The sequence below is a fragment of the Triplophysa dalaica genome, chromosome 24 (assembly GCF_015846415.1).
Source record: "Triplophysa dalaica isolate WHDGS20190420 chromosome 24, ASM1584641v1, whole genome shotgun sequence".
Lineage (NCBI taxonomy): Eukaryota > Metazoa > Chordata > Actinopteri > Cypriniformes > Nemacheilidae > Triplophysa > Triplophysa dalaica.
The window spans coordinates 12,929,053-12,942,943 of record NC_079565.1 but is presented as its reverse complement, the minus strand read 5'-3'; the positions used below and the strand labels follow the sequence as shown (position 1 = coordinate 12,942,943).

Here is a 13,891-nt window from a genome sequence, read left to right as displayed (position 1 = left end):
TTGTCTGGTTCTGTGTTTTATTACATTACATTTATTACGTGTGAATCAGATTAATAAGAACATTTGTCAATGTATCAGTTGATCAAATCACTTGACATTTGTTTAAAGAGTCCCACAACACATGGCATACAAAAAAAAATGTTACCTTCTAAGGTGGTCCCTTTACAGTAAAATCATATTATTATTATATATTTGGTCAAAATCACAGTTACTTCATCACAATTATTGTGTATCAGCATCACCCTTTAAATGTATTTTTCAAGTGCATAGTGTTTGTTACGAATAGGGGCAAGCGATCTGTCTACAGCTCCAAATGCTCTCTTTTCTCTTCTTTGAGACGGACAAGCTCTGGAAGTGTTTCCGTCAGGAACTTGACGTGTTTTGCCTTCAGGTTTTTGCCAGGTTTTGGTTGCACTCCGATGCCTAGATACTCTGCTTCAGCTCCGTATTCAGGCCATGCTGGGAGACCCGGACCATTAGGAGACCTGGAGATCCAGAAATGCATAAGAAACAATAAATCACACTATTATGTGAGCATATATATTCAGGTAAAGAAATCTGGATATTTTACCCAGTGTGAGCAAAGTTCCCCCAGTAAGCCATCACTGTTCTGCACAGTTCATCATCTTCCTTTGTGAACGCACCTTAAAGGATTAAAACATGAAGCATGACAGACCATCTTCCGCTTTTTATAAACCTTTCAGGAGAAGTCAGTGTTTTTCGATGCAGTGCAAATCGTATTTTTATAGGTGGATGTTTCAGATACATTTGTCTTACCGGTAATCGTGATATGGGCTTTTGTGAAGCAGCAACCCTGAATAAAGAAAAGCTCATCTGCGTGGTCGACGCCAACAAAACTTGGCTTGTTCTTCTTGATCACACTTGGAGCATCCTGAAACTCGTACAGGTAAACAGGCACTCCCGAAGCTACAATGCATTGCGTTAATATTAACATTTAAAACAACCATGACTTAAAAATATGACTACATAACTAAAAGTTGATGCATACTCAAGTTTCAAGATAACATGAAAAGTAGAGGCTAGAGTAAAAATAATTTTTTACTTTTTTTAACACTTTGGTCTCACATAACATAGTTGGGTTTATGGTTTTATTATTTTGAGGGATGTATATTATTTTATTATTTATATTTGATTTATGGTCTTATTTATAATTTAGTAATTAACAGTGTTGCAGAAATTTACAAAAAGTAATAAATTGCATTACTTATTTTTGATGTTTGATGTTTGGCAAGGTGCTATTTGTGAACAATTGGTTCATCTACATCTTCTACTTTTAACAAACAGCACCTTATTGTAAAGCGTTACAAATGTCTAAATGTTATTTTTTGGTTACTTTCCTAACCTTAATGATTCTTGCATTTAAGTGCAGATGGATACACATTTACATACTTTAGATTTTTTTAAATAAAGGTTTATATACATTTATACTGTAAATTTCATTAAAGGAGAGGTGCCCCAGTGTTTCATGCATTCTGACATCTTTACACTGTTATACCTGCTGGCTTCTCATGCTTGACATGGTCAACTTGTCAAAAAACGAGTTGGACGTATGACATAGTAGTTCTGTGCTCGATACACTCCCACAGCGTTCGAATAGGTTTCCGAAAGTTTTTCCGAGCGTGAAATTCCCTTACGTAAAAACTTTTCTTAGTCTATTATTAGACAATTCTCCCGGATAAGCACACCCACACGTCAACCCGCGAGAGCAAGATGAAAGGGCAATCCCATGCATCAACCTGGGAGAGCGGGAGAAGGAGCATGCACACACGTCAACCAGCTGGAGCAAGAGAGAGAGGGCACTGCGTTCAGCTGTATTTGTTTGCTCACTGCATTTCGGTGATGAATGTTATATAAACGTTTGATACTGATAGATGGAGCAGTCCCAGCAATTAAAGATGCCGGACATGAAGCGTATGTGAAACTGAGTCATATGTATGTTTTTTGTTGGCTATCACCGTGTACGTGCATAATGTAAACAACAACGTATACTGAATCAAAAGTTATCCAGGGATCTACGTGTTCAGAACTGTTTTCAGAAATAATCAAACAGCTGTGTCTGTCTTTTATAAATGTGATAAAACTAAAGACTCGTCGAAGATACGAAGTAGGCAATACTACTCTACAGGTACTCAAGATTAATATGAGATTGGCAGAAACTGCTTGTGTTATAATCGCTTTAACCATTTTGCCTCTTCAGACTCTACAGTCTACCCCATTTCTTAAAAATATGCCTTTATCTGACTGATAAAGTCCAACACAAAAAAATAATCAATTCTCACCTCTGTGGTATTTGGCCAGTTTGAGAGCAGGAATATTAAAAAACACATCTCCCATCATCTCTCTATATCTGTCTCGGATTTGTATGGAGTCTTTGGTATCACCTATGTACTCCTTTGCCACCAGTTCGCGGATCCATCGATCATCAGGCTATTGAGAGCAATAATAATAATAAGAGTTTTAAAATAGATGGTAGAAGAATATGTTGCAAAGTGAAAGTCATGACTGAAACCAAAATGATATTGCAAAAAAAAATATGATCATTTTAAATATATGCAAAATGTAATTTTGTCTTGAATCTTACATCGGGATACCCGAGAGTCAATGCGTCTGTGGCTTGTTCCTTTGTCATGCCATCAATCCAACCTGGACCCTGAAAGTACTATGGGAAATAACAGTCATATATCTATAAGTAACATATACACGTATAAATTATATCGAATTAAACCTACTCTTGATACAATACAGTTCTGTGTGGATAAGAATAAATCCAGTCGATATTTAATACTGTCATAAAATAAATTAAATGTTTACTCACTGCGGCCAATAAAAAGCCAAACTCATCATCAGTAATGCCAGTAATAAGAGGAACTTTGCTGAACTCTTGCTTCTCTATGATCTCCTCAATAGGTTTGGGCAGGAAATAAGAATCCACAGCAACTCTGAAGTGCAGCATTTTGTACTAGAAACAACACAATCGTATGACACAACTAACAAAATAAAAGCGCATGCCAAAGAGACTGAGCACATTTCCTTCAATTCAATGTATGATATAAAGATCATGCAGTTTAGTGAATACTCTAGCATGATGTAATGTGACATGTTCCTGCGTTCTCCCACCTGACTGGAATATTTCTCAGCTTCCTCACTGGACCAGCGCATGATGCACTCCACAATACTGGATGATGTCCTGCCGTCACAGTTCGATGATATGGCAACATTCTGAAATGTAGATCAACGTGTGGACTAAGCAAGGTTTATTAAATAAAAATAATAAATAATAAAATAGTATATAAGAAGAATAGGAAAATAAACAATACCTGAGCTAAGATTAAAGGATTGGAGGTCTCAAGGCCGTGCCACACAGCAGTGCCACTCTCTGCGATGGCACGATGGAACAGACCCGAGGCCAACGGGGACAGCATCTTCAAAACAAAAAGAAGCGACTCAAGATTTTCTTAGAGACTGTCAAAATCTGCAAAACTATAAACAACAAATACAGTTAAACAGGTAGTTCGCATAAAAATGAAAAATTCTGACGTTAATTATTCACATTCATCTTATTTTAAACCTTTATGACTTTCCTTCATCTGCAGAACACAAAAGAAAATATTTTGAAGAATGTTAATGACACAAACATCATTGTACCCGACTGAACTCCAGTGTATGGAAAAATATCTTTAAAATAGCTTCTTTTGTGTTCTGCAGAAGACGGTGTCATATACACCACATGAGGGTGAATAAAGGCAGAAGTATGGTCCATCCATTCACGTTCGCGTGTTGTCCGCATGACGTAATTTTCGTCATAAGAAGGCTCCGAGGTCATCTGCACACTGCACGCATTTTTTGAGACCACGTGGATTTTTTGAGACCATGCCGCGTACAACAGTGCATGCGCAAAAAAAAGCACTAGGCCACTAGGATCAATACCCACACAGAGTGTGCTGTGTGCCGTTGACGAAGAAGAATGATACGAAACCAACACGCTGAAATCAAAGTCAGTAAGCTAAAAGGCTCCTTCTCCATACTGTTTGTTAGTTGATCTTGTTGTCTTGCTGTTTGCTTGGATTGTTGAGGAAATTTTGCTTTATACACTTTATACTTACATTGTAAAACTTTGCTGTAGTTTTGCAACATGTTTGCCGATAACTTACAGTAGATTTAATAAAAATAAAAAAAGTTTTAAACAAAAACTTAACTTTATCTAATATTTTTTTTCATATAACAAGACTAAATATCTTAGGTCACATTTCTTATTATGAAAATGTATCGTAATTTAATACGTTTTAATAATTTTTTTACTAGAAAAGACAAGACAAAAAATGCTTAGGAAAAATGTCATTTTTGCAGCGTTGCTATGCTAATACCAGTCTCTTCTTCATTTTGAATCTCAAAAGTAAAGGCAAAGTGTTTCGATTTTGAATAAAGTAAAGTTTTACTCAAATTGGAAACAGTACTAATAGGAAAGTATTTAAATCTACTGTAGGTTACCGGCAAACCTTCTTCCAAACCACAGTGAAGTTTTACAGTGTATTTACAAATATACTTTATATACAAAAAATGAACACACACAAGCAAATTAACGCTTATTCCTCCAGCAGACTCTCCGAAGATGGTAACTGATCCATGATCTCCACCGAAACTGTGAATGTTCTCCTGAACCCACTGAAGTGCAGCCACCTGATCCAGAAGGCCGTAGTTTCCTGCTGCATGTTCATCTCCTGTGCTACAAGACAAAGTCTTATCTAAATCAATACAGAAAAACAAAAATACTACAGCTGTCCCAAAACCTAGTCATCTGAATGTTTACTGTTATTGAAGTCATTTGATAATAAAGGAGCTGCTGTTCTATGTGGATATAACTGAAGGCAAAACTAATTCTTGGTAAAGAACAAAGTGATGTTGACATTAAACCTGCGTTGAACATGTGCGAAACATCAGCTGTGTTTGTTTGGGACATACCTGAAGAATCCCAACAAGCCCAATCTGTACTGAACGAGCACCACAACCACATTCTCATAAGCTGACAGAACCGAGCCTTCATACAAAGAGGCGGCACCAAAAGTAAGGCCTCCGCCGTGAATCCAAACCATGACCTGTGAACACACAGAAAGCTTTCTGTCACGTTTGCTACTAAGGGAACTTAAAGATCATCGGTCAACACAATAGGTGACCAACAGCAGGGAATATGAGACAGCTGAGATGATAAAGTCTAATGCAGAAACATATTCATACCATTTGATCTAATGTATCGGTTTTACAAATTAAAAAAAGTGTATTTTATTGCTTTTCAACTATACTCGACTTGAAAACAATGTAGCATAAATAAAAATGCATTCATTCTCCCTCAGTTTGTTTTTCTATTGAGTTGTGGCGATGATGCACCCTGAATACTGTGTTGACTCAAAATCTAATACTGAATGATGTTTTGTACTTCTTTGTAAAAAGAAACCAATCGTTTTCAACCAATTATTTTAAATTGACATGTACTCTTGATTTACACTCTTTTGATCATTTAAGGGAGTTTCATACCCTTTATCTACAGTATGTAATTCTTAATCATAAAAATAAAGTAAAAGTAAAAAAATCTTTAAAGCTGCAATATGTAAAAAGGTAAAAAAATATATTTAAAAAATGTTTTTAAGGCAGGTGTATACACTATCGATCAAAAGTTTAGGATTAGTTGAAAAAAAAATCTCATGATTTTAAAAATCTATTAATCTGGAGTTGTGTGTTTCGATGTTTGAAATCACTTTTGTAGACAAAAATATGATTGTACAAGCATTTTTTTTTTTTTTAGATTTTTTTAAATGGATTATCTACACCAAATAATAAATGAAAGGAGTCCATAAGAGTCCAGCATAGATGTATAAAAAGCTCCCAGGTTGAAACCTCGAGAAACTGGATGATAAAATGCAAAGTGTACTTTAACGATGCTAAAATATAACATTGAGTTCATTTATTTTGGATGCTTTAAGTCACAACATAATTTCAACAGCTGTGCTATTTCATGGTTTAGATGGGTTTAATATTAATTAAACTGTGGAAAGGTATATTAACGTATATATATATATATATATATATATATATATATACAGTTGAAAGAAAAAGTATGTGAACCCTTTGGGCTTACTTGGATTTCTTCATAAATTGGTCATAAAATGTGTTCTGATCTTCATCTAAGTCACAACAATAGAGAAACACAGTTTGCTTAAACTAATACCGCACAAACATTATACGTTTTCATGTTTTTATTGAACACAACATGTAAACATTCATAGTGCAGGGTGGAAAAAGTATGTGAACCATTGGGTTTAATAACTGATTGACCCTCCTTTGGCAGCAATAACCTCAACCAAACGTTTCCTATAGTTGCAGATCAGACCTGCACAACGGTCAGGAGAAATTTTGGACCATTCCTCTTTACAAAAGTGTTTCAGTTCAGCAATATTATTGGGATGTCTGGTGTGAATTGCTCTCTTGAGGTCATGCCACAGCATCTCAATCGGGTTCACTCCAGAAGGCGTATTTTCTTCTGTTGAAGCCAATCTGTTGTTGATTTACTTCTATGCTTTGGGTTGTTGTCCTGCTGCATCGTCCATCCTCTGTTAAGCTTCAGTTGGCGGACAGATGGTCTTAAGTTTTCCTGCAAAATGTCTTGATAAACTTTGGAATTCATTTTTCCATCGATGACAGTAATCCGTCCAGGGCCTGAGGCAACAAAGCAGCCCCTTTTAAAAGCCTCTTTTAAAAAAAAACCAAACTCGACCCTAAAGAACTAGGGAATTACAGGCCAATATCGAATTTACCTTTTATATCTAAAGTTCTGGAAAAAGTAGTTTCAACTCAATTATGCTCCTTCCTCCAAAGGAATGACATTAATGATGAATTCCAGTCTGGATTTCGAGCATGTCACAGTACAGAGACTGCTTTGATCAGAGTTACAAATGATCTGCTTTTAGCGTCTGACCATGGCTGTATTTCGTTATTGGTGCTGCTAGACCTCAGTGCTGCATTTGACACCATTGACCACAGCATACTTCTACATAGACTCGAAAATTACGTCGGCATTAACGGAATAGCATTGAAATGGTTTAAGTCTTATTTATCCGACCGTTTTGAATTTGTAGCAATAAACAATGAGGTGTCCCGCAAATCACAAGTCCAGTACGGTGTACCACATGGCTCAGTCTTGGGACCCCTGCTCTTCGCATTATACATGCTACCTCTAGGAGATATAATAAAGCGACACGGAATTAGCTTTCACTGTTATGCTGATGATACTCAACTTTATATTTCCTCGATGCCTCATGAAAACCAGCAGTTTCATCGAATAAAGGATTGCATAGTTGACTTAAAAATGTGGATGAATAACAGTTTTTTACTACTAAACTCGGACAAAACAGAAGTGTTACTTACTGGACCGAAAACTGCTATGCGTAACAACCAAGAATATTGCTTAACGATTGACGGATGCTCCATAAAATCCTTGTCATCAGCTAAGACTCTTGGCGTTGTATTCGACAGTACTCTTTCATTTGAAAGCCATGTCGCAAACACCTGTAAAATTGCATTTTTCCATTTTAAGAATATATCTAAATTACGTCATATGCTGTCACTGTCAGATGCAGAGAAATTAATTCATGCATTCATGACATCAAGACTAGATTACTGTAATGCACTTCTAGGTGGTTGCCCTGTGGGCCTATTACAAAAACTGCAACTGGTTCAAAACGCGGCAGCTCGAGTTCTTACACGTACAAAAAAGTATGAGCATATAACCCCGGTTCTGTCAACCTTGCACTGGTTACCTATAAAGCATCGCATTAACTTTAAGATCTTGCTTATTACCTATAAAGCCCTACATGGTCTAGCGCCGCAGTATTTGAATGAACTTCTATTGTATTACAGACCTCCACGTACATTACGCTCTAAGGGGTCCTGTCAGTTGGTAATACCTAGAATTTCAAAATCAAGTGCAGGTGGTAGATCCTTTTCTTATCTAGCGCCTAAACTTTGGAATATTCTTCCCTGCACGGTCCGGGAGGCAGACACACTCTGTCAGTTTAAATCTAGACTAAAGACTCATCTTTTTAATCTTGCATACACTACACTTCCATAATATTAATCCTCAGAGGATTTAGGCTGAATTATTTAGATCAACCGGAACCAGGAACACATCCAACAACAAATGATTTACTTGTTGCATCAAAGAGTGCAGAACAGTACTCTACTCTCAGCCAGTCTTGTCTCTTTGTTCCAAGGTTACCGCAGGATGCAGTTCATTCCCAGACCTGATGGCAGAGCTGAGAATGGGAAGCGGTGACCTGACAAGTGCTAAGAGGATAGAGCTGGATAAAGGACGCGACAACTTTGTTTTTCCTACAACATTTCAAATGCTATTAGATTGTTAATGATAATCTTTAATCCTTAATTTTTATATTTTTATTAAGCCTTGTTGTGCAAGCACTGTTGAGCTTGTGCAGAGGCAGCAGCTTTTGCCAGAGGGGAACTGGAATCCCCTGGTTGGGCCTGGGTTCCCCTGAGGTTTTTTTTCTCGATGGGAGTTTTGGGTTCCTCACCACCGTTTGCATATTGTTTTGCACTATCTGCCTGGCCGGGGGGGCTGCTTTAGAATTCATACTTGTATTAAATGTGTCTCATGTACAGCTGCTTTGTAACAATGAAAATTGTAAAAAGCGCTATATAAATAAAGTTGAGTTGAGTAAGTGTTTAGCTGACACTCTAGGATTCTTCTTCACCTCATTGAGCATTCTGCGCTGTGCTCTTGCAGTCATCTATACAGGACGACCACGCCTAGGGAGTGTAGCAACAGTGCTGAACTTTCTCCATTTGTAGACAATCTGTCTTACCGTGGACACATAGACATCAAGGCTTTTAGATATACTTTTGTAGCCCTTTCCAGCTTTATGTAAGTCCACAATTCTTGATCGTAGGTCATCTGAGAGCTCTTTTGTGCCAGGCATGGTTCACATCAGACAATGCTTCTTCAGAACAGCAAACTCATAACAGGTGTGTGTTTTTCATTGGACAGGCCAGCTTTAATCAACACATCCAATCTCATCACATTGATTGGACCCCAGGTTGGCTGACTCCTGGCTCCAATTAGCTCTTGGAGAAGTCATTAGCCTAGGGTTTCACATACTTTTTCCACCCTGCACTATGAATGTTTACATGTTGTGTTCAATAAAAACATGAAAACGTATAATGTTTGTGCGGTATTAGTTTAAGCAGACTGTGTTTCTCTATTGTTGTGACTAAGATTAAGATCAGAACACATTTTATGACCAATTTATGAAGAAATCCAAGTAAGCCCAAACGGTTCACATACTTTTTCTTTCAACTGTATGTTATATATTATATATTCATTTTGGAACCAATAAATAGTTTGATTCCCAAACTAAAAAATTCTCTAAAAATCATGTCTTTTAACATGTAATCATATTTTTACTGTGATTAATTGTGTTAGTTAGCAGTATTTTCTAGTAATTTAGGCTTAAATTAAAGCGAACCAACTGCAGTTTGATTTATATTAATTGGAATGGAGTTATCTCACTTTGGAACCAAACTCTTCATATGTTATCAGTGTTAAAAACTTACCCCAATTTAAATTTATAACCCTTTTAAAATTATAATAAAGATTTATAAATGATGCTGTCCGGTCACATTTCACAGGAAACTGAAAATGTTCGTATGATATAATTTCACATAAACCCACAATTACGTGGCCTTATTACAGACCGTATCTTTAAAAACACACTGTTGATATATACAGTAAAATCATAATTAAACAACCATATCTGCATCACAGAAGGTCTTAGTTGGTTGATCTCAGGTATTGTTTCATAACTCACTGGTAAATTGTTATTATCTCCAGGTTTAGATGGAGTGTAAACGTTGACGTATAAGCAATCCTCTGAAACCTCTGGAACTTCCAGACTCATCGAGAAAAACTCTAGTTCACTTAAAATTCCTTCCCTGTCCTGAACACACCTGAACAAACACGAGACCATTAACAGTGGAAAAGAAAAAGGTTTTAAAATGCACTTAATGAATGCAAGTTAAATACATATGTATCTTCAAAACATAGACAACATCTAACATGTGAAGGGTACAACATCATGTTATCAAAATAAGATTTTGTGACACCTTACATGGGTGGCTGTCGGGTGGCGTCTCTTACTCCCTCCCATGTGTCTGCAGGTTGGGGTCGGGCCAGTCTGAGGGGTCCCACAGGTGGTTTAGCAAACGGTACGCCTAGATAGCTATACACGATTGTCTCCTTCCCTTTCACGCTCAGAAGGGAACCTTTTAGAGATCCTAGTTTGGTATGGACTACAGGTCCTGCTCAAGAGACCAAATAGATCATATGAGGCGCAATTCTATGACTCTGGAGTAAATGTGATCTGGTATTGTTTGGGTATAAAGTTCCAGTTCCCTTTCGAGGGAACTCGCACTGCGTCGCCATGGCAACGCTTTGGGGAACGCCTCAGCGTGACCAGCTCTGAGCACGTGTGTCAACATTGTCCAGTAGTGAAACGATACGTCATGGATCACGTATGGACCAGGAGGTATAAAACAACATCCGAAACAGTCAGCTCTTTTCTTCACAGCAACGGCTCTGCGTGTAGTGTGTGTGTTTCTTGTTTAAAAGCAGCGTGAGTGTGTTTGTGAAGAAGTGTGTTTGGTTAGCCAGTTTGCTAACATGTCAGAGAAAAGTTTCAGACATTGTGCTCCTCCTTGTTCGCGTTTTATCACGAGCAATGATACGCATGATCTCTGTGTAGTCTGTCTGGGAGCGGAGCATGCACAGTCAGCGCTCGAGGGAGCTGACTGTGAAGCCTGTGGACTTTTACCACAGCGTACGCTCCGTTCCCGCTTGGCACTATTTGATAAGCACGGCCAGGTGCGAGCTCCGCGTGGTGGCGGTCCCGCTTCTGCCGAGGCAGAGCGGAAACTTCGCTCGTGGGGCTCGCAGATGGACGTCACGGAGGCTGAAGAGACATGCTCCGGCTTCTCTTTGCCCTCCGTGGCTTCCACCTCTCTCTCTGCTGAGTCGGGAGCACGCACTGCGGTTTCTCCCGCTCAGAGAGAGAGTCCGGTTTTGCAATGTTCTGCATCTGAGGATGTAGACATAACTAGTATCGAAGCAGGAGAGTTAGATTATGTTCCCCCTCTTGCTGCTTCGGTACACGCCGATCTGGTGGAAGTCATGACAGCTGCGGTAGCCCAACTGACAATAGAGTGGCCGCAAGATAAACCGAACGCTCGTCCTGAGAATAAGATGGACGAGCGATGTCTTAAGCATAGCACAAAGCCCACACGACGCAAACTCCCTTTCTTTTCTGACCAGCATCAAGAGGTTTGTAGGTCTTGGCAGCATCCTTATACAGCACGAGTGTTCACGCCACAGACCTGCATTTACTCTAATGTTCAGGGCTATAAAGAACGAGGTCACGGGGCGATGCAGAGAATAGAACAGACGCTTGCGAGCTATCTGTCTCCATCCACGGCTTCGTCCCTAAAAGCCCCTACCTTGCCATCAAAGCCATGCAGGGTGACATCGACTTTAATCGGCAAGGCATATGCGGCAGCAGGGCAGTCCGGGGCATGCTTACACTCTGTGGCACTACTTCAGGCGTATCAGGCGGATGCGCTACGTGAATTGGTCGACACAGGACTGGTGGCGGCGGATGTTTTACAACCCGTCCGTTATGCTATGGATGTTTCTCTCCGTGCTACTCGTGAAGCTGCCCGTTCTTTGGGCCGCTCCATGGGCGCTATGGTAGCCACTGAGAGGCATTTATGGTTGAACCTGTCAGACATGAAACCATCTGACAAATAATTTCTTCTTGATGCCCCATTGTCCCCTACGGGCCTTTTCGGCAACGCTGTAGACACCGTTGTTGAAGGGTTCGAGGAGGCTAAGAAACAGGCTGCGGCATTTAAACTTTATCTCCCTCGCTGCGGACAACCTCCACAGGCGGCGGGGCGAGAACAGCCACAGGCTTCCACTAGCTATCGTGAGCGTCAGAAGCCCCACCAGAAGGATGGGGGTTCAGGAAGAAAATATCACCCGCAGCCTTACAAACCTAGGACTGACCTGAGGGCAGTCATTCAGGCGAGGAAAGGGGAAAACAAGAAAAAGTCCTGACAGCCCATTTCCCCCCGAGGAGCGTGCGCTCGCACCTCATTATACAGTGCCCGTTCCTCCTCGGTGTCCCCAGATGGTTCAGCCGGCTCTGCCAATCGAGGTTTGCCGAGCCGTTGCGGTTCCCGTAATAATATCACCAGAGGCTGGCCCCGAGAGGCTAGTACCCTTAGTCGACCATTTAGCAGCCTGGAAAAGTCTACCAAATGTGTCACAATGGGTCCTGCGCACGGTAGAGCAGGGTTACCGGATCCAATTTCAAGCCCCGCTTCAACGGAGTTTTGTACACCGAGGTGTGCCCCGAGCAGACTCTGGTGATGGAACAAGAAGTAAAAACTCTCTTGTGCAAGGAGGCAATAGAGTTTGTACATCCTCACGAGAGAAACTCAGGCTTTTACCTACGGTATTTTATTGTTCCAAAAAAAGACGGGGGATAACGTCCGATTTTAGATCTGCGACATCTAAATCGGGCAGTGCAATGACTCAAATTCAAGATGTTGACGACGACTGGTTTGTCACGATCGATCTAAAGGACGCGTATTTTCACGTCTCCATTTTTCCTCGTCACAGAAAGTTCCTAAGATTTGCTTTCGGGGGAAAGACTTCTCAATATCGTGTCCTCCCGTTCGGCCTGGCTCTGTCTCCACGCACGTTCACGAAGTGCGTGGATGCAGCCCTAGCTCCGCTGCGCAAGAAGGGCATTCGAGTGTCAAATTACATAGACGATTGGCTCATTCTAGCAAAATCGGAACATCTGGCGGTTCAACATCGAGATGTTGTTCTCGCACATATGAAAGAACTAGGGTTGAGGCTGAATACCAAGAAAAGTGTGCTTTCTCCAGTACAGAGAACCACTTTTTTAGGAGTGGTATGGGATTCCATCACGATGCAGGCGTGGCTCGCGTCTGCTCGTATTGTTGCAATCCTGTCAGCCGTTTGCAGAATAAAGCTAGGCCAATCACTGACGGTAAAGCTTTTTCAGAGGCTGTTGGGACTCATGGCAGCTGCGTCCAACATAATTCCTGTCGGCCTGCTGTATATGAGACATCTACAGTGGTGGCTCAGAACCAAAGGGTTTTCCCCGAGGGGCAACCCGTTGCGCATTATCAAGGTGACACGCAGATGCCTGCACACACTGAGAATGTGGAAAGAACCTTGGTTCGTTTCCCAAGGACCAGTGTTGGGAAGCAGTTGTCGGCGCGTTGCACTGACAACCGATGTTTCACTCACAGGTTGGGGAGCGGTTATGGAAGGCCAATGGAGCCAAAACCGATGGGAGAGCCAGTTTCGATTTTGGCACATAAATTGCCTAGAGATGATGGCAGTGTCTCTGGCCTTGACACACTTTCCCCCACAACTCAGAGGCCAACATGTGCTTGTCAGGACAGACAACACAGCTGTGGTCTCATACATAAATCACCAGGGGGGTCTGCGGTCACGGCAACTATACAAGTTGGCACATCAGATCCTCCTGTGGTCTCAGGGGAAGCTGCTCTCCCTGAGGGCAGTATATATCCCCGGTCACCTAAACCGAGGAGCAGACTTCCTGTCGAGACAGGGGCTAAGGCCCGGGGAATGGAGACTCCACCCAGAGGTGGTGGAGCAGATCTGGATGAGGTTCGGCCAGGCAGAGTTAGACCTCTTTGCAACTCAGGAAAACAAGCACTGTCGGCTCTGGTTTTCCCTGACACATCCAGCCCC

General features: G+C 40.7%; 2 protein-coding genes across 2 annotated transcripts in view; one reads left to right on the top strand and one right to left on the bottom strand.

The window, feature by feature from the left end:
* ces2b (carboxylesterase 2b) overlaps window positions 1-13,891 on the bottom strand; it is a 32,893-nt gene continuing 19,002 nt past the window's right edge. The window contains exons 26-37 of the mRNA XM_056740288.1: window positions 10,194-10,383; window positions 9,894-10,032; window positions 4,981-5,114; window positions 4,591-4,744; window positions 3,339-3,443; window positions 3,139-3,240; window positions 2,837-2,980; window positions 2,603-2,680; window positions 2,301-2,448; window positions 778-927; window positions 572-644; window positions 1-485 (exon numbers count right to left, since the gene is read on the bottom strand). Coding sequence (XP_056596266.1) covers window positions 302-485; window positions 572-644; window positions 778-927; window positions 2,301-2,448; window positions 2,603-2,680; window positions 2,837-2,980; window positions 3,139-3,240; window positions 3,339-3,443; window positions 4,591-4,744; window positions 4,981-5,114; window positions 9,894-10,032; window positions 10,194-10,383 — 1,601 coding nt within the window. The 3' untranslated portion in view covers window positions 1-301. The remainder of the gene's footprint in view (window positions 486-571; window positions 645-777; window positions 928-2,300; window positions 2,449-2,602; window positions 2,681-2,836; window positions 2,981-3,138; window positions 3,241-3,338; window positions 3,444-4,590; window positions 4,745-4,980; window positions 5,115-9,893; window positions 10,033-10,193; window positions 10,384-13,891) is intronic.
* Window positions 10,745-11,884, top strand: LOC130414411 (uncharacterized). Its single transcript, XM_056740289.1, has 2 exons — window positions 10,745-11,094; window positions 11,137-11,884. The coding sequence occupies exons 1-2, from the start codon at window positions 10,745-10,747 to the stop codon at window positions 11,882-11,884; spliced, it is 1,098 nt and encodes a 365-aa protein (XP_056596267.1).